Source organism: Athene cunicularia (genome assembly GCF_003259725.1).
Source record: "Athene cunicularia isolate RWA chromosome 12 unlocalized genomic scaffold, athCun1 chr12_part1, whole genome shotgun sequence".
Classification (NCBI taxonomy): domain Eukaryota; kingdom Metazoa; phylum Chordata; class Aves; order Strigiformes; family Strigidae; genus Athene; species Athene cunicularia.
The window spans coordinates 22,472,968-22,499,852 of NW_020799116.1; the positions used below are offsets into that span (position 1 = coordinate 22,472,968).

The window sequence follows — 26,885 nt, forward strand, 5'->3', positions numbered from 1 at the left end:
ATCTAATTAAATAATTCCCTGCAACATGGCTGTTAAACCACTGTTGATGGGTAGGAATTTTCTGGATACAGCAAGACAACCTAGATTAGCAACCAGGCTCTTTGTCCCTTACCCAGCAGACACAGTCAGTGCTGCGTGCTGCTGCGGCACTCGGCCGGTGTGCAGAGATGCTCGCACGCACACCCTGCTGCTTCTGCAGACCCTGTAACCCCCCTTAGATCACAAGAACCACACGAGGGAACTATGCAGTTATAAACAATCCCATTTTAATGAGTTCTTTGCCTGCTGCCACAAGCGTTTTCCCATTATTGGTGACCTGGTGACAGTAGCCAGGAAAGCAATCCAAGCCACTTTACCAAAAAGCATGAGTTTGACTTAGATTTTCATTCAATAGTTCTACCTTAGAGAGGCACAGGAAATCTGAGGCTAACTTTAATTAGTAAAGAAAGGTATTTCAGAAATGGTAATAGTCCTCTGTAATTCTAATGAGTACTCTATTTTTTCTGTTACATTTCTCTATATTATTCAGTATGATTCAGTATAATATTATTAAATGTTTTCCTAATGCTTCCCTCCTTCCCAAACACCTGAACATCTTCTGCTAACCATAATTCAGCCAACACTGCCTGCTTTGTTAGCGTGACATCTCCTTCCCCTTCAGGGATGAATTCCCTCCATGCATTCCTTCCATTTTCTGAGGGGAAAGTCTTGGAATTGGGTTTTCAGGTAAGTATTTTCAATTGTGAACAGAAAGCCTGTTCCCTGAGCAGATCCTGCCCTATCAGCCTAACAGTTACAGGCAGTTTCTGCCACAGAGCCCTCCTGCTTGGGCATTCAGAGAGAGGGCACCCAAGGCTGTGAGGACAGCCCAAATTTGCTCAGTGATTTCACTACTCAGATTGGGTTTGCTGTTTTCATAGTTCATGAAGTTTCAGTCAGACCAATAAAAAGAAAAAAATGTTGTCAAAGAACAGACACAATGGTTTTGCCATTGCTGGCATGCACTAAATCCTGCTTTTACTAAGCAGCCAAGACAAAGCTCCTCCTGAATGCAAAGGGTTCAAGGACTGGATCCGAGTGCAGCAACTGACTGTTTTGTACCTAATAAACTTAACAAATCAACTCATATAAGACATCTAACTTAATATATACACGTTCCTAGCCACTCTTCTCCCACTCAGAGGAGCAAACATTCTGGAACAAGCAGTAAGTGAATAGAGGAAAAACCCAGCATCAAAACACCCAAACATTTTAGTCAGTTAAAATTGTTTTAAATATTCATTTTTACGTTGGAAGCAACATACTCAGAAAAATTTATATCCCCAAATCCGACCCACACAGCAGTCACCCAACAGACCATTCAAGTTCCTAAAAGCTTGCAGCAGGTTGGCTCCTGGACTATACCAACTCCCTGTTTTGTAATTTTTTTTTTTTTTTTTCCTTAACTCCCAGCTAGCTCTAGCTTGTAGGAAATCACAGTTCATGAGATGCATGCCAGGAGACTACAACTATAAACAGTGGGCATTTGCCAAAGTACTCCCACCACTTGGAGAAGTTAATTTTTCAGGACATTCAGTGCCAGACTGGTAGGCTGAATGGGAAAGAGAAGGAATAGGAGAGCAAAACCCTTCCTGTAAGCATTTCTGAAATGTTTATCACAGTGGCACTGAGATACTCATAACCCTTTCATTTCTCTCTGACAGGAAGTGGAGAAAGATGACGTCTTTCCTTAAAAAAGTGGGAAGTTTGAACAAATGTGGAAGACAGAAGAGCTGCTGCTTCAGCTACCACTGACTTCAGCAGGAATTGAAGATGCTTAGTGAGAACTAGGAAAAGCCTCTGACAGCAAGTACTAGATGAAAAATTGTCCAAGTATTAAAAAAAAAATTCCATTGTCAACAAAAGTGAAAATTATGAGTGTAAAACCATGACTGCACATACTGAGGGGCTGTAGGAGATGAAGTACAAATAATGTATTCTTGTGCTAAATTCTGAATAGCCAAAACACAAGAAAGTTCATCAACAGCGTACTAAAGGAATCTTACAAAGCTTTATTAAATAATACAGATACAAATGATTATTATTTACATCCAAATTGTCAATTTTAAGTAGTAGGAGCATAAGGCACAACTTCTCCAAAGCTAGCCAATAAGTTACACAAGACTCAATACGTATCAAGTAACAATGTTGCTTTTTTGTAATACTGCATGAAACCAAAACTGTACGCAATAAACTGTCCGCATTCCATTCCTCTGACTATTTGCCCGCATAGTTCTGTGCGCAGTATATTTTCCATGAATTATTTTGTTCTTTGAAACAGAACAATTGTGATCACTTTCATTATGGTCCTTAGGAGAGTTCAGAGAGCTAGAAAATGATTCACAAATAAAACTGTGATATTTGTTACATGTAAACAAAGCCCTTATCTGATAGCTGCAAAATACTCATTGCGGATTAAAAATTACTGTGATTATGATTGTAATCCTCAAAATAAAAGATTCCAACTGAGACACTTTTTTTCCTATTCTCAGGGAAGTATTTTAGGACTAAGAATTGGAACCAAGTTCTACACGTGAGCACACAGTGATCAGCTGCCTGGTTTAGCAGAGTTTTCTGATGTACCCGGAATTCTGCATTTTAGATCTGTGTGTCTTAGCCACTCAAGAGAAAGAACAGAGTCAACCAAGGAAACCCCCACATTAACATAATACTTATTCAGTTAAATGCTACACTGTATTTTACAGACTCACAAATGAGCACTTAGTAGTAGGATATTACGGTGCAAATATTCCAAAGCCTGGTCACACCAGTAATATCTTACTGTATAGTTTAAATGAAGATTCTGGGTGTGGCTGTATCAGTTTGTACATGAATACACCAGAGACAAGCAGATGGAACCAACTGAAAAGGTCACTCACTGTAAGTGTGAAATAAGCCACTTACGTTTCAGTGCACCAGGTGACTAGTGGTAATAAAAGGAGGCTCAGTTTCTATTGAGGTACTTCTATATGTGAAATGACCTATTTAAATGTTTTATATTTACATCACAACACAGGTATGACAACTGCCTTCCATTAAAAATATTTACTACCAGAAGAAAGGTCCTCTTAGATAGAAGGCACGTGCTTTCACATTCCCAGTGCAAAAAAAGTGCTTACAATAACAAGGAAGGAATACTGCAGTTGTACCCAAAGGAAGCCGCACTAAGATATTTTTCTTTTTTGTGGCTGTTATAAAAAAACCTCTAAATTATTCACAGTTGTTCCAGCATTCCTAATGTTAAAACAGCAAATTATGGTGATGAATCACATTGTAAGGCTAAACATATGAACACTTATCAGTGCAGTACATTCCTGAGTCTTTGGAACTCAAAATAAGAAACTACTTCTTTGAAATATATAATCCTTCATATTTTTGGCTCATATTTGACCTGGTTTTCTATTTCCCTTTTTTAAAAAGTTCATTAAGAAAGTTAACTTTTGCAAAAGTAAATAAAATCTTCTATCACTTAGACATAACTTCTAGTTGCTTGAAGAGTGCAAGAAAGCCAGCTTAGCACAAACACTGCTTTTTGTCCAGTCATCCTTGTCAACTGAGCATAGAACAGCAGATAACTTTTAGAGAACTGAAGCACTGACAGAAAAAAACTGAGCTCTAAATATATAAAAAAAATAATTATGACGCTAGTTACATTCAAGAAACGTCTTGAATTACATCGAAACTGTGAAAGTTCTTAAATTTGCTATTGTTCAAGGCACTGAATTTTATTTTTTTATTTTCTAGTCCTAGTGCATGAAGACAAGTCCTGCTGTCTCTAACGTGAACCATAATCAGTGCTCCAGAGCATGGATGATGGGCTTGTTCTCCTGCTTGAGGACTGAGAACTGAAGGTAAGCGCTGGTGATACAGAGGAACCTAAAACACAGGGGAAAAGAAGAAAAAAATCCAATCATACTCAGGTAGAAGTAAGAAACAAATAACTGCTGTTGATCATCTGCTGGAACACCTGGCAAGCGAATCTAATGATCCACTCAAAGTGAAATAACCCCTTTAGCTTATTGCCTATTGAAAAGGCATCTTATGAGTATCAATAAATCCTTCCTGTTAAGAACTTTAATCAAATAATTAAGTCTTCCAAGGGGGCCACAACACATTTCACCTCAGTAAGTAACTTACAGTTTGAATTTGCATTATTTTATCTCAAGCATCAGGCATGTGTTTTTACAAACAGGACTACAGCTCACCATAACTGAAATATATCGATAATAATGTCAATGCTGTTTTAACAGCCATTGTTGATTACAGACCTTCCAAGTGAATGGGTAATTTTTGCATATTTCTGAAAGTTTGACTCTGCAACACTGCAAATAAGTAAAATAAGCAAGAAATATGATATTAAAAATTAGATAAAACAGGACCACAAGATCAAAAGCAGTGAAGGAACAAACTATTCCCTAAGCAACACAACTAAGTCTTCTACAGACTTGTGTCCTTTGCCCCCTGATGTCTGCCCTTCCCTGTCCCTTGCTCTAGCCCCTGCTCACAGTCCCTCCCAGCATGCAGACAGCACAGAGATGCAGCACACACCACAGTTAACCCAATGTATTGTATCAGCAGCTGAGTTCCACTTTACTTTCCCTCAGCAGAAGGAAAATTGCGGACCTCTCTCCTCTACTCATCTGGCAATCTGCATGAATTCTTACACTTTTAACCCACTCCTTATTCACAAAGTGGCTGAATCTGGCCAAGACATTAAAAAAAATGAGCAATGAATAAAGGGGAAGTTGGGAAGTGAGGCAGGAGGAAGAGCAACAAATTTCCTAGGAACTGGCACAGTGCTTGTTCTAATATAATTCATTATACAAGCTTTCTCTATACAGCAGTACCTCCCTACATTCAACTCAAACGCAATAGCCACTTAACGATTCATTCATTTATAACTGAGTAACAGCTGCTTACTGTTTTGGCTGTGTTGAGGAGTTGTCCTTGGGGTAAATGCTGGATGACTGTGCTGTTCTTTTGGTGAGAAAGCTGCATAATAGGCTGCAAGACATTGTAAAAAATTAAAAAAAAAAAAAAACAAAAAACCCCCAAACAAAAAACCAACAACAAAATTCAAAATAATTTCATATGGCAATTATTCCTTTGTATCTTACAGCTAATACATTGCAAGAACTTATGGAAAAAAAAAATTCTGCAATCTTTCATTCTCTTACCTATAAACATAATAGTTGTCCCGGCTAAGAGTGCAGAAAGAGTGAATAATATTACTTGGTAAGAATCAAGAAAGTGCTGGAACAGGCTTGCTCCATCTGTAGAGTCAATTAAGAGGAGACAATATTGAGTTAAAAGAGCATCTTTTCCAATCTGCTTTAAGAGTTAACAGTTCTTAACTAAACCTGAAATAGCCAAAAGAAGGTTTTTATTATAGCAAATAAGTTTGATCAACTTCGATAATATGACTTCAATTCTAGTGACTATTTTCAATGCAGTTCTCAAAATTTGCAGCTTGACATCGATATACAATGTCTTAAGCGTGTTCTTTACTTTCTCAGCCCTGAAATGATCATCTGTTTTCAAAATAACAGAAACAAATAACAAAATAAGGCATGCTTTAGAGTAAATAAAAGCACAGCAAAAATAAATTTACTTTGAGACACTTTAGCACTGGAATATTCACGTCAACTTCCACAGAGCATTTTGCACCGACCCAAAAAGAAAATACATCCAGCTTCAGTCGTAACGAGCAATTGTATTCAAGTCTTCTGGTCACAGTGAGCAGCTCACACGTCAATTGATAAGCTTAGCTTCCAGCTCAGTTTTAACACAACAAATTTTATAACCTCATGAACATTAATGGAAGTTAGAGGTTTATATGTTGGCATATGAAGTCTAGAGATAAACTTACGCCTCACTGGTGCACTGGTTCTGTCAGTCAAGTAAATCACCGTCACTGGGATAGTGATAGACTGGTCAGTCATAGGACTAGAGACAGTTAGAGTGGTTGATAAGGATCCCTGGCTTGAAACTCTTGGATCAGACAGACTAACGGTGTAGACTACATAACTAGGCAGCCCGTAGGATTTCTCCTTCTCAAACGCCTTCACTGTTGGTGACCCACATTTCACCTGCCAAGGGAAAAAGCCAACCTGAAATAGACTGCTTGAGAGAGCACAGCACATATCCATCTTCCAGATCATGTATCAGAACTATGTTATTCCACAGAAACACAGAGAAACTCACCCCTCAGCAGGAGTTGGACTCGGTTACAACTTTACAGTAATACCTGGAGCACGTCACTCCTGTTTATTGTTAAACTCGCCCTATTAACTGCCATCTCTGTGGGTCTGGGCTAATCCCATACAGGCAAAAATCAAAGCATCCCTTACTGAGCTACATGAACCATGGGCAGTCAAAACAAGCAAGTGGGCAAGAACCTACCCCTGCTGCTAAGGATCAGGCAGATTTTCTGATTGCCTACCTGCAAGCTGGTTAACACAGCCTTGCTAGCAGACAGGTGAGCCTCATACATTTCTACTACCCCAACACAAAAGTGAAAACTGAGGAGGAATACACTCCACGGCAAGTATTTCCAAATCATCTCAGGAACAATCTGTGGCAGGTGCATCTGCCCAATGAAAGCAGAGCTTCTTGGCTGCTGAAGGGTAGCAGCTCCTGAGTGCCTTTGTTCTCAGGGCTCCATGGTAATTGGGACCTCTGGCCAATGGGAGCTGCTATTGACTACAGGTCAGATTGGGTCTGGGTGTAAATGGAGTCCCCTGGGGGAGCCATTTGGAGCTTGTCCTCTGGAGCAGCAGCTGCAGTTGAGGATTCTCCCCTTGGGTCAGGATGCTGCCCTGAGCAGGTCCTCAAGGGTGAGAGCCCTCACCTGTCAGGTGAGTGATAAAGCGTTCTGGGTTGACACTAAACCCTAGAGAGTGGGTTTTTTTCTGAAGTTTGGGTTGCCATTATACCCTAGAAAGTTGTTCTGTTCTCCTCTCACAGACATCAGAACCTGGAATTTACAGAGACCTAGTTAAATGTGTTAATTTTTTTTTTTTGGTGGCTGGTTGTTTATTTGAGAGCCTCTGTAACATGATCTTGACATGGTAAAGGTGTCACAGACTGCCTTTGGTTAGAAAGCTGCAGGTAACAGTTCAAAATGCTATCAACTGTGTTGTGGTACTTTCTGGCAATGCACTCACCTCCAGGGTATCAAGAATTTCAGTGGCTCCAAATATTTTCACATCTGAGCTTGTGTAATGGTTGCTTAAAAGCATTTCAGTTTGGTCAGCATAAAACCCAGGATTGAATGGCACCTCAGTGCTGATCTGCTCCCCAGTGAAGTGGCTGCCTTGGACTGAAGCTGTAACTGAGTGCAGTTTTACTCATGCTGAGATGCTTCAGCTGCTTGTCAGTAAGCCTGTGCATTGTGATGGAACAGGTGTAATGTCCTAGAGAAACAAAAGTAGTCTGACAGTTAATTGCTCATCTTTATGATTTTTTCTCCATGCAGAGTGAGATTTCTGCGACACCTTTAGGAGAGCTAAAAAAAAGTGGCAAAATTCAACAAACAGCAAGATCAGGAGCGTGTAGGTGAATGGGAGTATGTCTGCTGGTCCAAACACCCAGTGTGAAAACAGAAGGTATTTCTTATCCCAAGCTAAATATCATGAGAAAAACACTAAAATAGCAGTTTCTAGTCACATTTCATTTTAATATGTCAGTGAGACTCAATTCCACTTTGACTATCACAATTATGCTAATATTGATAGAAAGGTTTCACTGAAGACAAATTTAACATCTTATTTCATATTCTCTTCACCTAATGTTAAAATTTTAGTCAGTTACCATTACCATTATCAGTTCTGCAGAGACATGGTTTATTATTTATAAAAGCTTCTTTAAAGGTTAGATATTCACCATGTTTCTAGTCTCTTATGGCACCTATTTGCCTATTATGAGCAATAAAGATAGTAAAAAAATTCCCACAGTATGGAAGATACAAAGCATTAAGTACCAAGCAGAACTTGCTGGGTAGATGTTTTCTTGTTATTTTCTTTCCCTGACAAAGGAACAGAGGCAGCCACTATTACTGTATGTTTTGCACAATGGGTACAGGGACTAATCTAGCAGATAATGTTATTTCTATACAGTCCATAGTATTTTGGTTCTTTTAAAAATCATGTTGTAGTTATAAAACACTGATCATGTTGTGACAACTTTATTTCCATTTCCACAGTATCTGGTAATTTCTCCTCCTTTTAAGACCCAGTTTATACTGTTTTGTGGATACATAAGAATTCTACCTTTCATAAGAAATTACAGCACTCAGGTTGTGCAGGGAAGTTTGAAACCATGATAAATTCCAGAAACATTTAAATTGCAGAACACAAAGAATTAAAAATGTTATTTCACCAAATTTTCACATTTATGCTATTTCCTTCATTTTAATCACTGAGGTTAGTTATACTGCAGTAACAACAGTGGCAGCATCAAACACAAAGAATATTTAACTGTAGAGCATAATTTGGTGAAACCTAAAGATCCTTGGTACACAAACAGTAAAACTCTCCTATTCCTAGTCTTCACTTCCACCACATTTAAGTGTACAGTAAAGGCACTGATGTATGGCAGGAAAACACTTGAGAGAGACACTAAATGTTTACAGCTGCGGAGATATCCGGTTTTGAAATATTTGTTACCTGAGTGCTCATTTGTGCCAGCTGAAGGACAAAGTGTTTTGCTTCCATAGTTTAACAAATACAGGGCCTGATATTCTTTTCCAAATTGTTATACACAAGGCAACCTATTTTTTGTACAGTTCAGCTGGAGTGCAAGATGGCAGCTGCTAGCTCTATCAAGTGTGACACCAGTGTATTACGTCTACATTCTGTAATACCATCACTTCTGTCTCAAGGTACTACCGGACTGTGTACGTACCTACAAAAATCTAAAAAAAACCCATCTCAAAGCATGTTCCCCCCTCCCAAGTAAAAGAATGCTGCTGAGTCTCTTCCTGTCTTAACTACCACAGCTCTGAAAAACATGTGAAATGGGTTGCCACTGATTTCTGGCCTTCTGTGAAAACAAATAAATGTTTTTGCCACATGCAGGAAACTAAAGAGTTAAACAAGGGGAGTACAGGTTAAAAACTCACTGAAGCCTGAGATCCTACACATCAAAGCTCAGAGGCTTCAGAAGAAAATCTGCTGTGCCAAAGGGCATTTGGACTAAACCACAGCAGAATTCAAAGTCTCTGCCTGGAGTGCGGCATCTTGTCTCACCTTACCTGAAACTGCATCAAATCCAGGTTCTGCTATAAAAATATCACGTGCTGGGAAGTCAAACGCATCATTGTTAAAATCTAGATGACAACTGATAAGGGACTGTGGTTGCAATTCAGCAATGGCTTCAATCTGAGCAGGCAAACACTCCCCTAAGGGGAAGAAAAAAATTAATCTGTAATTAATTAATTAGAAAATTGTAACTAATTAACTTTTAATTAATTAAAAGCAAAACCATGGTTTGAAATACCAGGTTATTCTGATACCTTCTGAAACAGTTTCATAAGGTTATGATGATCTTAAAATAGCTGGAAATTATAGACTGCTGTCCAATCTCAGGTCTAATTTCCAAAAGACAGCAAATGAAAATGTTATATGTTGTGGGTTTTTTTTCACAGGAATAATTTACTGGAAGAGTAAACTACAGAGAATTTTCAGCTCAGACGTGTCTGTTGAGTAACTTGTATGATCCCTGGAGTCTTGATTTATACTTTATTATCTGGCAAGATTTTTTTTTTCGTAGGCTACTAATTTACATAAGGTGCAATAAAATACTAGTTAAACAAGTGCTAAGTGTTAAACTAAAAACTAAAAGGAGCTAAAATCAAACACAATAGAGTTTATTAAATAAAGGTCACAATATGATGCTTAATCTTTGTATTGATTCTAATTGCTGATCATTTCTGTGAAAGATTTAAGAATGGTAACTAAACACACTCAATAAGAAAAAACAGTAACTTCAAGAAGGCAATTAAACACATAAGCAAACAATCAGCTGATTCTGACTAACTGTTTTTGATATGATCAAAAATGACACTTCTATTATTTACTGATTTTATTAGTTGTGAAATCTTAACAGTGCCCCTGAACACCCTCCAAATTCTGTAACATAGCCCTAAGATTCTTCTAGAGCTCCTGTGATTCTGGAACTAAAGGTTCACAGATCTTGCTACACCAGGTTCACAGACCATTAAAAGCAAACAACCCCCCCCCCAAACCAAAATGACCTATCATGAATATACAAACATGCAATAAACAATTAGCATAAAAATTTTTTTCAGCATACCGTTCAAATTTTTATTTCTCTCCCCAATTGAAACTATCACTTTTGAGGCTGCAACTCCTTGTAAGCTTGTTTTCACTCCACTGACATGCAATGCTGTGGTCCTCTGAGGTATATTAATCAATATCTGAAAAAAGGATGAGGTACACTATTACCAAAAACTTTTTTAACAAATGAAAATTATGGCAAAACCAGTTTGGATTGATTGAGGAACGCATACATCCTTCAATGTATAACAGAAGTCTCCAAGAGGTCGTGTTTCTCTAAGAAATCCTACATTTCTCTTATTTTAGGAACTGCCTTTAAGGACAATTCAAGATAGAAAAAATGGGGTTTTTTCTCTCTCCCAACATCCATAAGTTAACAGGCATACAGCTCTGTGCCTACATTTAATTTTAAAAGAATGTCTAGTGCTTAATGTTAGCTGATACAGTGAATTGTGTCAACAGTACGACTGTACTGTAGATAAACAAAATAATTTGAGTACTTCTGATCAGTGATGCATAGCAATATCATACAACACTTTAGAAAGTTCTTGTTGGCATCTCATCCTGCAGTGAAACTTCATTCATAAAAACTGCCATACTCAAAAATTGCTTAGCATCTGGAAACAACTGAGCCAAGCAAAGGGATCAAAATTTACAATGTAAGAAAAGTATAGGCTAAAAATAGAAACGATTACACTAAATTTTCCTCCTTAACAGATGATTAAAAAACCCCATGCTGTGTTTGGACACATACCAAATACTTTCCAAGTATTTGCATTTCTACTACTTTTTCCTTGAAAAAGAATGTTTCTAAATATTTATAACTACAAAAAAATCACTAGAATACATTTTTGGTGAGAGTCCACCTGAAGCAAACGGACTTCAGCAGTTGTGGTGGGATTTAACAGTGCCGCCTCACCTCTCTGTATGTTTTAAGTAATCCAGGAATCTCATAATAGACAGTGACAACACCAGAATCCCTTGCCACTGCTACACCTGTCCTGGAGTCGACCTGAAGAACAGAATGTAACGAGGAGCTCCATACACCCGGCAGACCTGAGAAGACACACCATTTGGACACTGTTCAACAAATTTATGCTAACAGAAGCATATAATTATCACAGTGGTGTGTGTATGCATGTACCCACTGCATGGGTAGCGTAGGTACACACACTTCCCAAGTCACAGAAATTAGATTCTAGGGTCTCATGTGGTGGAAGGCTGGCAGCCTAACACCAAACTGTCTTGCAGTTACTCTGACGAAAGCCCATTAATACTAAGAATCAAATACAGTGAGCGAAGTTAGACAGTCCTGACTCTGCATGATTCCCATGAAAAACAAGCCTTTCAAGCTAATGGAATGGAAATGTCTGAAGCCTGATACTCATGAATTCAATACAAGCGACACATTGCATGGTACAATTAAAATTAGAGGAGTTGATCAAACCTATTTTTATCATTAACAAGAACAGTGACATTTGATTCTGAACAAACATCGTAAATTATGCATTTAGTTTTTCTGAGAATGAGAAAGAGTCACACTGATGTCAAATTATACAGCTGCAAAAACACAGCAACTGAAGTGCTGCTTACCTTCTGGGTTTGTCAGCGAAGTACTCAAACAGAGGACATCACCTACCACCACATCTATGACCTCAGGAAAAATGGCATGTTGCACAGGAAGTGGGATGTAGTCTGCAATTCCACTGTGTTCTGCATCCCAGACTTTAAGCAAGGTCAAACCGACATTTACAGTCCGGATTACAAACGTGTTGTTTGTGGCTCCTTTCCCAATCTGTACAAAGTCATCTCTAAGGATAAAAAGAAAAGCTTTTATATTAAGGCAAGTTTGCTAATGTCATTATCTCTACAATAAATAGTAGGTATTGAACTTTTAGATGGTTGACTTCTTGTTTTCAGCAATGGTTATCTTCTAATGAAGTCTGACCAAATAAGAGAAATATGAATATGATTTAGGTGCTACGGAGGCAAATTTCAGTTCTCACATTCTTATGTTGAGGAAATACTGAGGCCATAATAATGTACGAGAACTACTTCCTAATTTTAAGAATTGTAGAGCTTTAGAACGTGGTCATCTGTCTCTTTCCCCCTTTCGCAGGAAGTTAAGAAGCAAAGAAATTTAAACATGAATATGCAGCTTTCCATACATAACTTTACACATCTAAATTACCCTTGACCGAGTTCTGAGGTTTACCAAAATTCAGCATTCCCAAACGCTCTGACACACACTTGTGAGTGCACCCAGCACAGAGACTGCCACCCTGGCAGCACCACACAGAGACAGTGAAGGTCCTGACAGCAGCAGAGCTGGGTCACCGCAGTGCTGCACCTGAGGTTAACGAGCAGTGCTTCTCTCTCCAGAGCTAATAATTAGCCCTATGCCAAAGCATCTCTTGACATCTATTTCAGAAGCTAAGGCAGCGTTCTCTCAGGGACATTCGTATGCTACAGAAATTTCCGCGGAACATACAAATAGGAAAATGGGAAAAATCTTGCATTCAATCCATTTTTTTCCCCCTTTTAATCATGATCAGTGTGTTGTAAGTGCAAAGTGCTCTGCAGAAAACAAGCTATGTTATAGTAATGGAATTAGTGACTGTTTACTAATGACCAAAGAAGGCCGTTTTATAATATTTATTACTCTTTGAGGCAGAGACCAAAAGGCATTTTGAGGCTTGGCTCTGCTGTGCAAAGGCTGTACAAACACATCTGAAGAGAGAGCCCCCAATCCAGAACAGTCACCATCTTATGTAAGACTTAAGTGAGTCAGTGTAACAAAGCACTAGGAGAAAAGAGGCAGGATGAGGCAAACACTAGTAAGATCAATTGTTCATATAGGCTACTGATGTATGCAAACTGATGATTCAGAGTCACTTAAAGCAGAAATTTACCCCAGCAAGCCCCACTGGGGATCATGCTTATCTGGGCAACTTTCCATTTGCTAGAGAATATCGATTGCTAACCGGAACTCTTCTTTCTGCTACAGTGCCTCTGAAGACTGCAGAGATGGAATCCTTTCTTTGCTAATCCCAGCCCAAGCTATATCTTCACTCGGTATCTTTGGAACAATCTTTGTTCCTTGCTGTGGCTGGGTTATGACCTTTTTTGTTCTCTGTAATTAACACCAGTGATAGGTACCTACCTGTTTGTTGCGAAGTTGAGCACAGAATTATGCGAATGAAAGGTATCTCCAGAGTTATCATGAAAATTGACTGTAAATGTCAGTGTCACACCCAGGGGAAGAGCCAATAATGCCTCTTTGTTTTGTGTGTGCAGAACAGGACTCATAGAGATTCTTAGGTAGGAGATAGGGTAGACCTGTAAGTGGAAAGCAAGATTAAATTGCTTTTTTGATGGCTCTGTAAGTGTTCTTATTATGCAAATATATAGAGCTTCCTTTATGAACCATTTGTGATAAGTTTAGCCATATGACAGTACTGAAACATGGAGCTTTTGTTATCAGCACCTGTGCTTCACAGAATCATATAACAGTTGAGGTTGAAAGGCGCCTCTGGAGATTGTCTAGTCCAGCCCCTCCTGCTCAAGCTGGGTTACATACAACCAGTTGCCCAGGATCATGTGCAGGCAGGTCTTCAGGAGACTTCACAATCTCTGGGTAATTTGTGGTCAAGAGCCACCACAGTAAAAAAGTACTGTCCTATGTTCAGACAGAATTTCACAGGTTTCAATTTCTGTGTGTTCCATCTTGCCCTGTCATTGAGCACTACCGAGAAAAGTCTGACTCTGTCTTCCTTACACCCTCTCAACAGATATTTCTCAGTTTTCTTCTCTAATAGCACTGGGAATTGAAGCAAGCAATAATGATATAGAAACAAACCTTACAGACTTCAGAGACTACATTATTATCCTATAAATTAAAACTATTAAGACTCCCTAGATATGCAGGAGGACAAGTTGCCCCTACACTTCTCTCCCAGTAAATCTTGAAATAAAAAGTGTAATTCATTCCTCAGTTACTAGAACAGGAGTAATTTGCAATGCATGTGAGAGTAAGGGGATAAAATCGTCACTGTCTCCCCAGTTCCCTTACACTGGGTGAGAAAGCCAAGGTGATACCCACAATCTCCAACAGCCTCAGCTCTGTTTGAGTGAAGGTTTGCCCAGTGGAGGAAACACGAGCAATAGCTGCAAAGTTGTTCCCTAGTGATCCTTGTCAAGCAACACTGTACGGCAAACTGATGCCCCTCAAAGAGGCCTGCAGTGGTCTGACAGCAGGGCTCCCAGAGGTGGGAAGGAACAAGACTCATGACCTTTCCTCTTGACCTGGGTGCTAGGGTGGTTTTTCTGACCCTACACTGGGCACACTCGCCCTGGTACTGCTGGGTGGAGGGTGCTGCAGCCAGGCCGTCCTGATGCACGTACAACAGATAGAAGCAGGCAGAACTGGAGTCCAACAAATCCTCACTGGTCCGCAGGCTGCATGTTGTTGCCTCAATGTTTTTCCTCAACCAAGACAGAGATCAGGAACTGCTCCAAATTTTTTAGAAACATTTGCTAGATTATCCATATGTGCATACCCCCACATTATTGCAGTAACACTCCAATGAAGGAAGTTTGTCTGGAGACAAAGACTTCACAACTGTTTTGCTTTGTTTTAAATAACATATTACTATTCCTCTTTAACATTTCCAGATTAACTAGCAAAACTACCCAACAAAAACAACTATATCTGTTGTTACAGCTGTTGGGAAATAAATAATGGAAGGATAGAGAAAGCAAAACCCCTTAAATATGTATAGAAAACTACTTTAAAAGAAGCCCTCAAGCTTGTCTTGTAGGAAAATCCCTTTTTTCTGACATAAGAGGCTCAGCTAAAACATAAAACTCTGCAACCTGAAAATGTGCATGTCAAAACTTAAAAAGGAAAGGACAAATTTGGCCTCAAGCAAATATCATCTTTGGTGAATCTGAAAAAAAAGGAGTGGCTAGAAAATCAGTATATACAACTGCCTACTCTACAGGCTGATATAGTCAGTTTAAATATCAGTGCACATAGTCATCTGCCCAACTAGCTGAGGTTACAGGCTAACAAAACCACCATTTCCCTGACAGATTTTCAAGCTTGTTACACTTTAAATCCAAAAACTGTCCCACAGGGGACAACTGCTAAATTCAATATTGATGAAAACAGCTATTTACTGTTAAAGCATCTCCATTTTAAAAGTATTTTGTATTTAAAAAAATAAATATTCCATTGAGTACAGCTTATACAAGCAAGTGCTTAGCTTGCTTTCATGCTAAGCAACTGTCATGCCTTGCTTTCACTGTCCTCCTCAGCTTATATAGCATAGTCTTTTTCTGGGCAAAGTTGAAGGTCTAAGTGTTAAGTGATGCTGCTGCAGCAGTTTGGTTCTTAATTGTGTACAGTTGTAAATAGACAAAATAAGAACTTATGAAAGGAAGGACGACATGAAGGAGAGAACTCCACCTTACAATGACACAACAGATTCAAGCTCATCTCCTGCTCCGTCACAGGTTTTAATATGTGACCTTCAGGAAAACCACTCAAACTCTTAGTTCCTCATCCATAAAATAAAGGCAGCAGCACTGTATTACCTCATGAGGTTACTATAAGGTTAAAAATGTTATTTTCATAAAAGTAGTATAGTCCTAATAAGTACAGGAAAACAAATCATTTGTACAAGATGTTGAAACTGAGATCATTCTTACTACAAAGAGCTCACAAGCTTAATATCATAGTGCACTGACTCCACAGTGCTGCGATCTCCTGTGTACGGAAAGAACGCACAAAGGGGGAATTTAACTTCGGTACCACTGTATGCTGACTAAAGGTCATTTGAGCCAACCTCAAACTCATTAGATGTCTTTAGCAGTGAAGGGAAGAAACAAGGTCATCTATAACTGAGCTGTAGAAATTCACTGCCACCACCTAGCAGCAGGAGTGGCATTAGTGAAACTAAACCACCATTTCTTTTTTCATTCTCCTCCAAGGAGAACAAACCTACATGTTGTCCTACAGACGAAGCTGAACATTACAGTAAAAAACAAAATTCAAAGAAAAAAACCCATCAAGCCACTTCACAGTGATTTTAATAATTAAACTTACAAATAATTTGAAGTCAGCCCTCAATTATGTGTCTTTCTCCTTTGGCTGGGATGTAGGAAAGATGCTGACAGAGTAAAAAGTGATAAGAGGAAGTGGAGCAGTGAGTATCTCAAGGCTCATGTTGCCAGATGTAGAAAGTTCTTGGCACAAGGACTTTTGAACAGAAATGAAGGACGTGTTCCCTTAGAGTCCTAAGTGCCCAACCAGTAAGATACATTAGACTTCACATAAGAGTATTCAATCAACAGATGAAGTTCTGAGAAAGACAGACAATTCATTAGCCTGGAAACAAATGGCTGAGTTTTGCTTCCAATTTCTCCTTCCCTGAAGCATCAGTGTAGCTTAGGCACAGAGGGCAGCTTCGGACACGCTCCTTACCAGCTCACCAAATACAGGCAACAGCAGCTAAATTATTACATCCAATAAGATAGGTTCACACAGACGTTCTCATTACATGCAAAAACTGAACTGCTGGGAAACAGCAGAGAAAATGAAATTTTTGGGCACTGTACAGTTACATCTCTAATATCTTGAATATCTAGGTAACACTTAGGTACCCGACAACAGATGCCGCATTTATATTATTTATTCCAGATGATATTTACCTTTTTCACACACTGCAAAATGCATGTTTATGACATCAACTTTTTTTTTTTTTTTTTTTTTTTTTTTTTTGACAAACTTTTTTTTTTTTAACATTTAAGGCACCTGGACACAAAGACCTTTTTGTAAAATGTACCAAATTTAAGAATTTGCTGGGATTTAATGTATACCCATATTGTTTAGTATACTGAAATTTCTTCCAAAGTTTGGAACTATTAATTCCTATACTTCACATTTTTCAGAAGCGAACTTCAAAACATGCAGCTAACCATCCCTGTTGTAGTAAAGATATACTTTGAACTGAAAACTGCAAAGAAAGAGAGATGATACTACCTTAACAGCAGCTACAATGGTCTGGTTGATCCCAAATGATTCTTGTGAAATCACTTCGATTGTTGATGATCCTATCAAAGACCCAGAGTTAAGGAAACCTCTCTCATCGATTTTTACAACAGGAACTTTTTCTGGTTCATCCAGGACACGGTAACTTAGTGAAGCCACTCGGTCTCTTAAGAATTAACAAACAAACAAAACAGAAAAACAAAAAAACAGGTGACCCCCTTAAATGTGTAAATGGATATTTACACCAATATATTATGCAAATCTAAAAGTTTTTTTCATGTATCTGCAATAAAAGCTGAAAAGCCTGTGTTCTAATCTAAAGAGAAAAGTTTAAGTTCTGTCTCAAACTCACTTGGAAGAAGTCTTATCTGGGTTTAGGCATGTACTGAGATCTAGTCTCCATCCACTGCCCAGCAGTGTCATCATTCATGAATGTAAACTTGATTCCAAAAAATAATGGCTAAGGTTACAATACGCAGCTTCTGCAGTCATTTTCTGTAAACAATATTTAGAGGGAGATTAGTCTGCCAGGGCCAATGCTGGTATTAAAGTCAGAGATGTGATTAAGTGGGTCTCATCAGTTTCCTGGAAATGGTTTTGTCGACAAGGTTAATTTTTGGAACAACTGTTACCATCATATTTGCATATTAATAAAGTGAGAAAATACATGAACTGTAATTAGTAGGCATTCTGAGACATTAGCTGTTTTTAAGTATCATCACATCTTCTAAAAGATCTGTAAATTATTTTTTTTTCTTCCTTCCAGTGTCTTCCATTGAGATAGAAATACTCTACCTTATCCTAGGGAAAAAAAGCATTAAAGCTAGATTCTAGTTGCCCTTTTCCTTCCAATAATGTAATTGTTTTTGATGGCAGAGTTCAGACACAGGGACTCCAACATTGGATATGAAGATAATGGGACAAAGAAATGTACAAACTGGTATCTAGCAACTTAATGACTAATTCATCAGAAAAACTGCTCAGAAGAGATAGCAAAACAACATTAGTAAGTGGCTACAAATGACAGCACTCCTATATAACTGTTTCAAAAGCATTCAGATGCTGAATGACCACGGTCACTGGCGCTCCAGTGAAACTAACCATCCCCTTAAGAAGTAAAAGCATCTAAAGCCTCGCCCTCAGCATATGGCCTATTGTCTGTATCTGCACATTCTTATACTAGGAAAATCAAATTTTAAGCTTGAAATGAGTCTGAAATGTCATTCTTGAAAACATATTACGTAAAAAGGACTTTCATTGGAAAGGATATTTTATCTCAAAATCTAGTTATAGCCTCTGTGTAAGAAATACAGAGAAGTATATTCCATAAAGCTTTGATTGCCCACAAAACACTCTAATGGAAGCAGGCTACTGCTTTAACTGGCTCAGCATTTTTTAAAATAGGGACCTAAAAGTTCCAAATATTGAATGACTTTTCTAGTTACAATCTAACTAAAATAAGATTTGACAGAGCCCAATAGTACAGATAAGATACTATAAATCAGCAGGTAAGTTGTGTATTATATGGACGTACTGTCATATTCTTTTTAAAAAGATTGGAACAGCTTACTTCAAACAGAATTGCTTTATGGTTTTGATAAAACTGTTGACACAAACCACAGTATGAAAACTGATCACTAACCTGTTTGTCTGAAGTTTAATAAAGGAATTTGGTGACATTAAGATTTGCTCTGCTTCTGCTTCTGGAGTGATTAGATGAAGTTTTTCAAACACCTGGAAAATAAAAGGCATTTTAGAGCCTACTGTTGTGTACAGCAAATACTTTATTTCCGTTTATTTCATCTTCAAAACCCCCCCTCAATTAACTATAACACTTTTTTTTTTTTAAACCCTGTAAAATATATACAGTTAAAAAAATGAAAATTAAACATGAGTTTTTGAGGATGGGAGGCAGTATCTTCTACAAACTTTTCTGAAGAGCATTCGTTTCTATGGCTATAGCTATATTATGAAGTAGTATGAAAAAAGCAGCAGATTTTTCAAGTGAAATGGTTTTTGAGACCTCACTTTCACCCAAGCCTTAGCTCATGAACTGAATGACCACATGAGGTGACTCCTCAAGCACTTTTTTTAGCTTTGTTCCATCTAAAGAATTCAGTTCACATACTTTGAAACTGCTTTCTGAAGCACAGAAAGTGGGGACAACCATAAGATTCATTTCAGAAGCTAATTTCTGATCCAAATTAACATACTTGCATAGATGTGTATGATACGCACTAAACCCAAGAAACATTGTTGCACAGAAGGGAACTATAGCAGCTTCTACCACTCCAACAGTGCTTACGCACAAGACCCAAGTCACCTCAATTTCAGGTGATCTACAACAAAAACTAGCTCCTGAATGTCATTTAGGCTCACACCAGTGTGTGACTGTTCACTGTAAACCTTGGGGAACTTGGAGGTTTCTAAACAGCATAATATTGTACAAACAAGAGTAAGGGCTCAAAGATAAACCAAAGCTGGAACTACTCTTTGCATTTCAGATTTCTGACTTCAAATACAGACTTTATTTAAGCTTTGAAATAGATATTAATATGGTAACTGTGAGGAACATCACCTACCTGAATTTGGATTTCATCGGACAGTTCTTTTGCCATGTTGTAAAACTGGTTGGCTGAAGGATCAAGGACCTTCACAACAACTTTCAGGCCTGTTCTTCCTTTTATTCTGCCATAAACATCCATTGCAAAATTGTATTTTGCAGGAAGCTGAAAAGAAGCCTTGGACAGGAGAAAGTGATTAAAATTTTACTCATGGAAAGAACTGAATGATACAGAGTAATGACCACACCCAATGCTGACAATTGGTCTTTGATTTTGAGTAAGTGGAAGCAATAATATTTTCTCAACTCCCGTTACGTGGCAGTTTCCTTTTCCCAAAATATACATACGTGCAAGTACACATACATGCACACACAATTTACCTCACTGTGTCTTGTTTTGATATCCAGAGTATCCCTCTTTGTGACAGACCAGTGGAACGTTAACCCCGGTACCGCATTGCCAAATGAAAAAGGAGTCTGACTGCTGGTGATGCCCATTACATAAACTGGCATCTAGAAACAGAGGAAACAACCTTCTTAGGTAATTCTAGGATGCTAATCAAACCTGCACAGAGCAAATATAATTAAACTTAAAAATCCATTGATCAGGAAATGGTAATTCTTATGAAGAAAACTGTTAGGCTGCTGTAATGTTGCAAGGATGTACCATGCAGAAGACTCAATAATCACCAACTTGTAAAAAGTAAATCTTTATTTACTCTCATTTGCTACATGCTCTACAAAAAAAACCCAACAAACAAGTACCAGTTTTCCACTAGAAAAGATGAGTTCAATAATTCATTTCTAGCATGAAAGCACTTCATCTTAGCTAAGTCATACACTCTTAAGTTTTCTACATCTTTGTCTAGATGATCCCCCCGATTAACTGTTCTGGACATCAACCTTTTCCTTGCAACTCTCCAAATTAAGACAACATAACATATAAACACAAACCAAGATATTTTCAAGTTTTTATTTTTATTCTTCAAATTCATTAGTTCACCTGGGACTACTGAGCTATAATCACTAGCCATCTTGGATTGAGTAACTAGCAGGGGAAATACAGACTCTTAAAAAATAGACTTATTGAAAGATAATTTGAACACTCTGTTGTTCTGGACACAGCAGATATACTGTAGATTTCTAGCATACAAAGGAAGAAAGTCTCCACTGCAAACAGAATGAAGATGAGACAACTATTCTCCAGATTAAAATTATGCTTCTTCAGCAGAGCCTGAATTTCTGAATATCGTTCTGGTGTACAAAGTAATTTCTGTTTTAATACGTTCAGCTCTGGAGCTTCTCCACTGACAGCACATTCATTCCTGCAGCAGCAGAGGCATCCTCAGAGCATGCGAACACTCTAAGAGCTGGACTGGTATTATCAGATGATCTAATACAAACGAGCTTGCAGGTCAAAATTTTAAGGCAATAAAAGCTAATCACAAATCAACTAACCTGTGTACCAGTTTTCATTCGTGTAATTGGAGCACGAATTCTAACAGCTGTCAGCTGTACTACTTCAACTTCAACTTTGTCCTAAAAAGGAGAAAAGGAAGATATTGTAAGTACTTATCAAATGTAAACTAAATTTCATTTTCAGGATCTATCCACTCTTTTGTCATGTGATTTGCATGTGACATCACAGAAAATTGAGTAGAACTCTAAAAAAACTACAAAAGCATTAAATTTTTATCGATAGGCATTTAAAAATGTCACCTAAATACCAAAAAAAAAAAAGCTTTGCTCAAAATTACTGATGACATGAATGATGGAGCTGAGAGGTGACAGACAGCAAGGGACTACATCATAGGGGACCCTAGAAGAGGGATCAGTAAACCCTGAAGGTAGACATTGCGGGAATTAGAAGGAAATGAGAATGGTAAGCAACAAAGGGGACAATGAAGAATAAAAGGATGATCTGTGATACTCTGTCTCCTCTTCACATACCCCGACATTCATGATAGATTTCATTCCTACTGTATACTGGGGAGGAAGGGTCAGACCTGGACCTCATCGGGCAGCAGATTTAGCTTTCAAGTTCATTCTGTGTCCTGCCACAGCATCAGGGCAGACTGCTACCCTCGCACTACAAAGCACAGATATTTAGTTTTTTGTTTGTTTGTTTGTTTGGTTTTTTTATTACTGTTTCCTCTTGGCCTGTGGTGACATCTTTCAAGCAGCAGAGCTCTGTGGTGTGCAGCAGCTGTCCTGCCTTGACCTCAAATGAAGAGCCAAAAAATTTGGCCCAAGTTCTGTTCTTATGAGTCTCATGCATGTCCCTGGGACTTGTGCTCCCTTACAGGGCTGCTCAAGAGCTCCCTCACGCTCAGCCAGTAGGATATTATGCAGACATAGATTGATTCTGATGGAATATGAGGGATTCATTGCTTGAACTTCACGGATGGATTCAAACCACAGCACAGGATGATAGCTTTCTATACAGCCTGTCTATAGCTTAAGAGACAATGTGTTTCCTAGGCAAGTTACCTTCTGACTTCGGCTGACGTAAGATGGTGCTAAACTGTAAGGTGATGCAGGCAAGGTCAACCTGCTGTTTCAGAAAGGCTTTTCTAGACTTACTAATCAATTGTAAAGATAACAGACTGTTCATAAAGTCTCCCCAGCTTATCAGTATAACTTTGTTTTAAGGTATAGCAAGATTTAGCTATCTGTTGAAAGCATCACCTGCGTCAGCACACATGTAAGTTCGTAAGCTAGGGGGTACAAAACACTGATTTTTCATCTCCTTAAGGAAACCAGAAAGTGCACAAGATAACATCACTAATGCAAAAAGTCTATTCACCCCTTTTGGGATGAATCCATGCATTAGAGAGCCTCTTTCAGCCCCAAACACTATCATAAAACATTACCTGAGACACCACAACAAGTTTCCCTGTCTCTGCATCAACAGCTTGCACAACTCCTGTTACTGTTCCATTCCCAACTGCCACTCCTCTGACAAGTCCTGTGCTGTCTACTGATGCAATCTTCTCATTGCTGATGGAGAATATGATGTTGGATTGAGGTTGAGGGCCTCCTTCTGAAGTTACCTATAGTTAAAACACACAGAACAACTAAAATTAACACCTCAGATACTTCTTCTGGTTAACATTACAGGGTACACCCCTTCCCTGCTCAGCACCACAATGTCTTCAGTAAGAAAAGGCTGTCTGAACCTTCCCAGGGCTTATTTCTCCTGCACACTGGTCCTTGCATGATGTTGGACAGGGAAATATGCAAGCTAAACACAAAAGTGGATTCTGTGCTTTGTAGAATAGAATAGGCTGATGCTACATCCAGCCCAGAAACTTTCAGAAAAATTGACCTCACTATGTCTTCACCACACATGGTATAACTGTGCTCTGTGTTTCAGTTTGTAGAACCAGCCCACTGTGCTTGATTTCATGGAGGCAACAGATTTATTGGTGCTCTGCTGGTATTTAACACTGGAAAGGCTGACACTCCTTTGACACAAATAAACACATAACCTTTGATCCCGCAATACAGTAAAGTGGAAGAGAGCTCAAGAATGAAATTTTTCTTGTCAGGAGGAGTATTCAATATGAATGCAGCTAAATTACCAAGCTGAGTATCTACTCCTGAAAAATAAATTACATACTTTTATTTTAAAATAGAAATTACAGAAGAAAGGAAATATGTACAAAGGTGGCTTACCTGAATCATGGCCCCAATAATTAGGGTTACTTTCCTTGGCAATAATCTAAATGGGGGAAAGACCTAAAAATAGAAATATGAATACTTGTGTTCACACTATTCCAATCAAATTATGTCACAAGACAGTATGTGCAAGTGTAAAACCGGGTCTTCAATTGCTTAATTACAGTGAATTGAGCATGCAAAAACTTAACTCATCACTTGCAGTTAAAAAACACTATGAAATCTGAAACACACCAGCATTTGGGTAACTTCTGGACAGGATGATCTGTTTACTCTTTCTTGCAAATTAGTTACTATGCTATAATTTAACTATAATATAGTGTTCCTGTTCTGTCATAACATAGATTATTATGCATATATTTTATCTGGAATTATTTACTTCAATCTGTTGTGGAGCAGAGTTGATTCTTTGTCCTCTTTTGTCAGCTACAGTTGCCATAAGACTAGTCTGACCAATGGCCATCCCATGCACTAGAAAAGCAGCAGTATGGTCATCAAGAACTTCACTGAGTGGGCTGTAGTAATGAAACATGTAAAAATAGAGATGTTCATTGAATAAATTATATGAATAACAAATGCAAAGGACTGATATAGTGCACAGCAGTTTTATCATAAGGATGACTATCTCTTAAGCAAAGTTAGGGTAACTATCACATTTCTGCATGTAACATCATGAAATGGCTCTTTGTAGCCTGTCTTTTGTCTTAAAATTAAATACCTGAAATGAAACAAGAGTGTTGGTACAGATCAAAACTCCACCAGGGAGCCCACTAACAACAGTTTGACCAGTATGGACAATACTGGCACAGCCCTGATTACATACTTTGACACTATTTAACGGAGTGGGATAGACACAGCCAAGAAGTACTGTATTGTGTATGCAAATGCGCGCGCGCGCGCGCACACACACACACACACACACACACTTCCCCCTACAAAGCAGAATGATTTTTACTCATTATCTCAACACTAAAAAACAACAGTCCAAAAAAAAAATCTTTTTTCTGTGATTTTAATCATTGTGTTAGAGCTTGCAAAATAAGGAGCTTTGAGGCAATAGGATGATTTAGCCTACCTGTTTCTAAAAGGTTAAGGGACAGAATGAGTTTGATAATATCTGATATGCCTTCACAGAGTTCTTCACTTGACATTATTTGCCAAATCACAGCTTCCAAGATGAATAAGGCTCCATGAAATATTATAGCATATGAATCCAGTCTCATTCAGTCAACAAGCTTTAGACTGTTAGCTTAGGCAATTTTTCTGACTACTATTTTTTACCATTTAACAGGTAACTAAAACTTTACAAAAATAAAATAAAGACTCAGTGAATACTACCATGATTCCAAGCCAATACCTTTACTTAGTTGTTGCTTATTCTGCCTATAAATATATTTGTAGATTAATAAAAAACCCATTAACTTACACAAGTGAAACAATCTGCGATGCTGCCCTTAGTTTTAGATCCATGACAGCAAAGTATTTTGCCAGAAAAGGTTTCTTAGAGTCATCCAGAACTCTGACATAAGCTTTAACTGTTTTTCCAATCTCCACCTGAAACACAGTCACATCCAGTTATTTTTCATTTAAACTATTCTTATTTATTAGCATAAACGTTTTCATTTTATTTTGTATTACACTTTTAGTAGGGTATTAGAGATAGAGCCCCAAGGTTAGATTAGCACTGATTTTAAAGAATAATCCCTGCCAGCTATGGTTAGTGTCAAGTTAAATAAATGAATTCAGGTCTTTCAGCTGTCAAGCACATAATTAAAACAACCAGAAATATCAACACTATTTTGTATAAGATGCACCCAAGCTGGCAAGTAAAATGAGTTTGACTTCTTTTTGTTCTTTTTTTAAAACATGACATATGGAGAATGACCTTGGGGCAATACCTACTCCTAGAAGAATTGCTGTCATGCACTTTAAATAACAGGAAATGTAAATTGGTGTGTTCATATAAATTATGAATTAACATTGCTATGTAAACGCAAAAGTTGAGACTGCTGCCACACAGAACATCAAGTAAGAGACACCTGATACTCTGAAAGACTTATAAACTAGAAGAATGTATTTGGGAGGGAGAAACAGAAACACAGTGAGATCAAACTACTTCTCTAAGGTCACAGAGCTGCAGCAGAGGGCCCTAAGCACTACATTGTATTGTCTTGTACATGTCTCATCTTTATGTTCATGATCAGCACAAGGAAACAGGGCAGTCTGGATCACCTAATAATGCTGGTTTCAAAGCCACTAACCTTGTCAACAACTCGGACATACAGTTCCTGTATATCAGATACATAAATTTCAGCTTTAGCTGGTGCAGGGAAAGCCAAGCACAAGTCATGAATCATTACAGTCACTGATCCTGGAAGCAGAGGATGCACCTGCAATGCCCAAAGAAAATTCTATTACAGCACTTCTTATTTTCATTTGTCTGCCATTCATAGGATGAAATTTGTATCACTTTCAGGGAAGACACAGTTGGATGCAGAAGTCTCCAAGCCTTAGACACAGATAATTCTTCCACCGAAGTAAAAGTAAAGCTGTTAAAACGTATGTAAAAGCATCATACCACTGAGCAGCAACTGGGCAGCAACTGAATTAACACATCATAATCTAGAAGCAGTCTGGCACCCTGTTATTCTCCTTCTGTCATCAGAAGGACAAAACACCCACAACAAATCATTCAGAGCAATTAAACTTTTCCTAGTGAAGTGAAAAACAAAATAAGGAAAAAAAAATCAAGGGCAGAGACTATGCTTATAAAGCATTGGTATTTCTTCCTACAAGATTCATACTTTACAGTTAAGGCTTTTAATCTGAATGAATAGCGAAAATCTGGTGGTAGGTTTTCCCAACTAATTGGGAAAAGACAATTGACAGATGAAGTGTTTCTTGGATACAACTATTATTAATTTTTTTATCCAAAGGAGGCACTTGTTACACTTCTCAGAATACAGCAAGAATCAAACAATGAAGAAAAAGAGACCTCTGCTGACAAATACCAGCCCTCAGAACTAGGCACCAATCCCAAGGTTGTCTCCACACACGTTCTCAAGGCCATGCATTTGCACCTTGATCACATCACCTCTGCAGTTCTCCTGCAATTTGCCAGGCCTTGCCACATTCATGGGTGATCCCAACTACTCTCTTCACCTGCACAGGTACCTTCCCTTTGGCCAGAGACAGCACAGATGTTTGGTGTCCTATTCTCTGTACATCTGGATTAAGAAATAAGGGGTCA

At 38.3% G+C, this 26,885-nt stretch overlaps 1 protein-coding gene across 1 annotated transcript in view; it reads right to left on the reverse strand.

The window, feature by feature from the left end:
* Positions 1–2,573: 2,573 nt before the first annotated feature.
* LOC113484938 (nuclear pore membrane glycoprotein 210-like) overlaps positions 2,574–26,885 on the reverse strand; it is a 58,480-nt gene continuing 34,168 nt past the window's right edge. The window contains 21 exon segments of the mRNA XM_026857627.1: positions 2,574–3,915; positions 4,960–5,043; positions 5,217–5,312; positions 5,909–6,128; positions 7,206–7,374; positions 7,376–7,454; positions 9,293–9,439; positions 10,354–10,477; positions 11,257–11,393; positions 11,931–12,148; positions 13,501–13,676; positions 17,383–17,557; positions 19,034–19,125; positions 19,974–20,132; positions 20,336–20,467; positions 21,413–21,493; positions 22,828–23,007; positions 23,633–23,695; positions 24,015–24,150; positions 25,062–25,189; positions 25,897–26,025. Of these exon segments, the coding sequence (XP_026713428.1) occupies positions 3,815–3,915; positions 4,960–5,043; positions 5,217–5,312; positions 5,909–6,128; positions 7,206–7,374; positions 7,376–7,454; positions 9,293–9,439; positions 10,354–10,477; positions 11,257–11,393; positions 11,931–12,148; positions 13,501–13,676; positions 17,383–17,557; positions 19,034–19,125; positions 19,974–20,132; positions 20,336–20,467; positions 21,413–21,493; positions 22,828–23,007; positions 23,633–23,695; positions 24,015–24,150; positions 25,062–25,189; positions 25,897–26,025 (2,826 nt within the window). The 3' untranslated portion in view covers positions 2,574–3,814.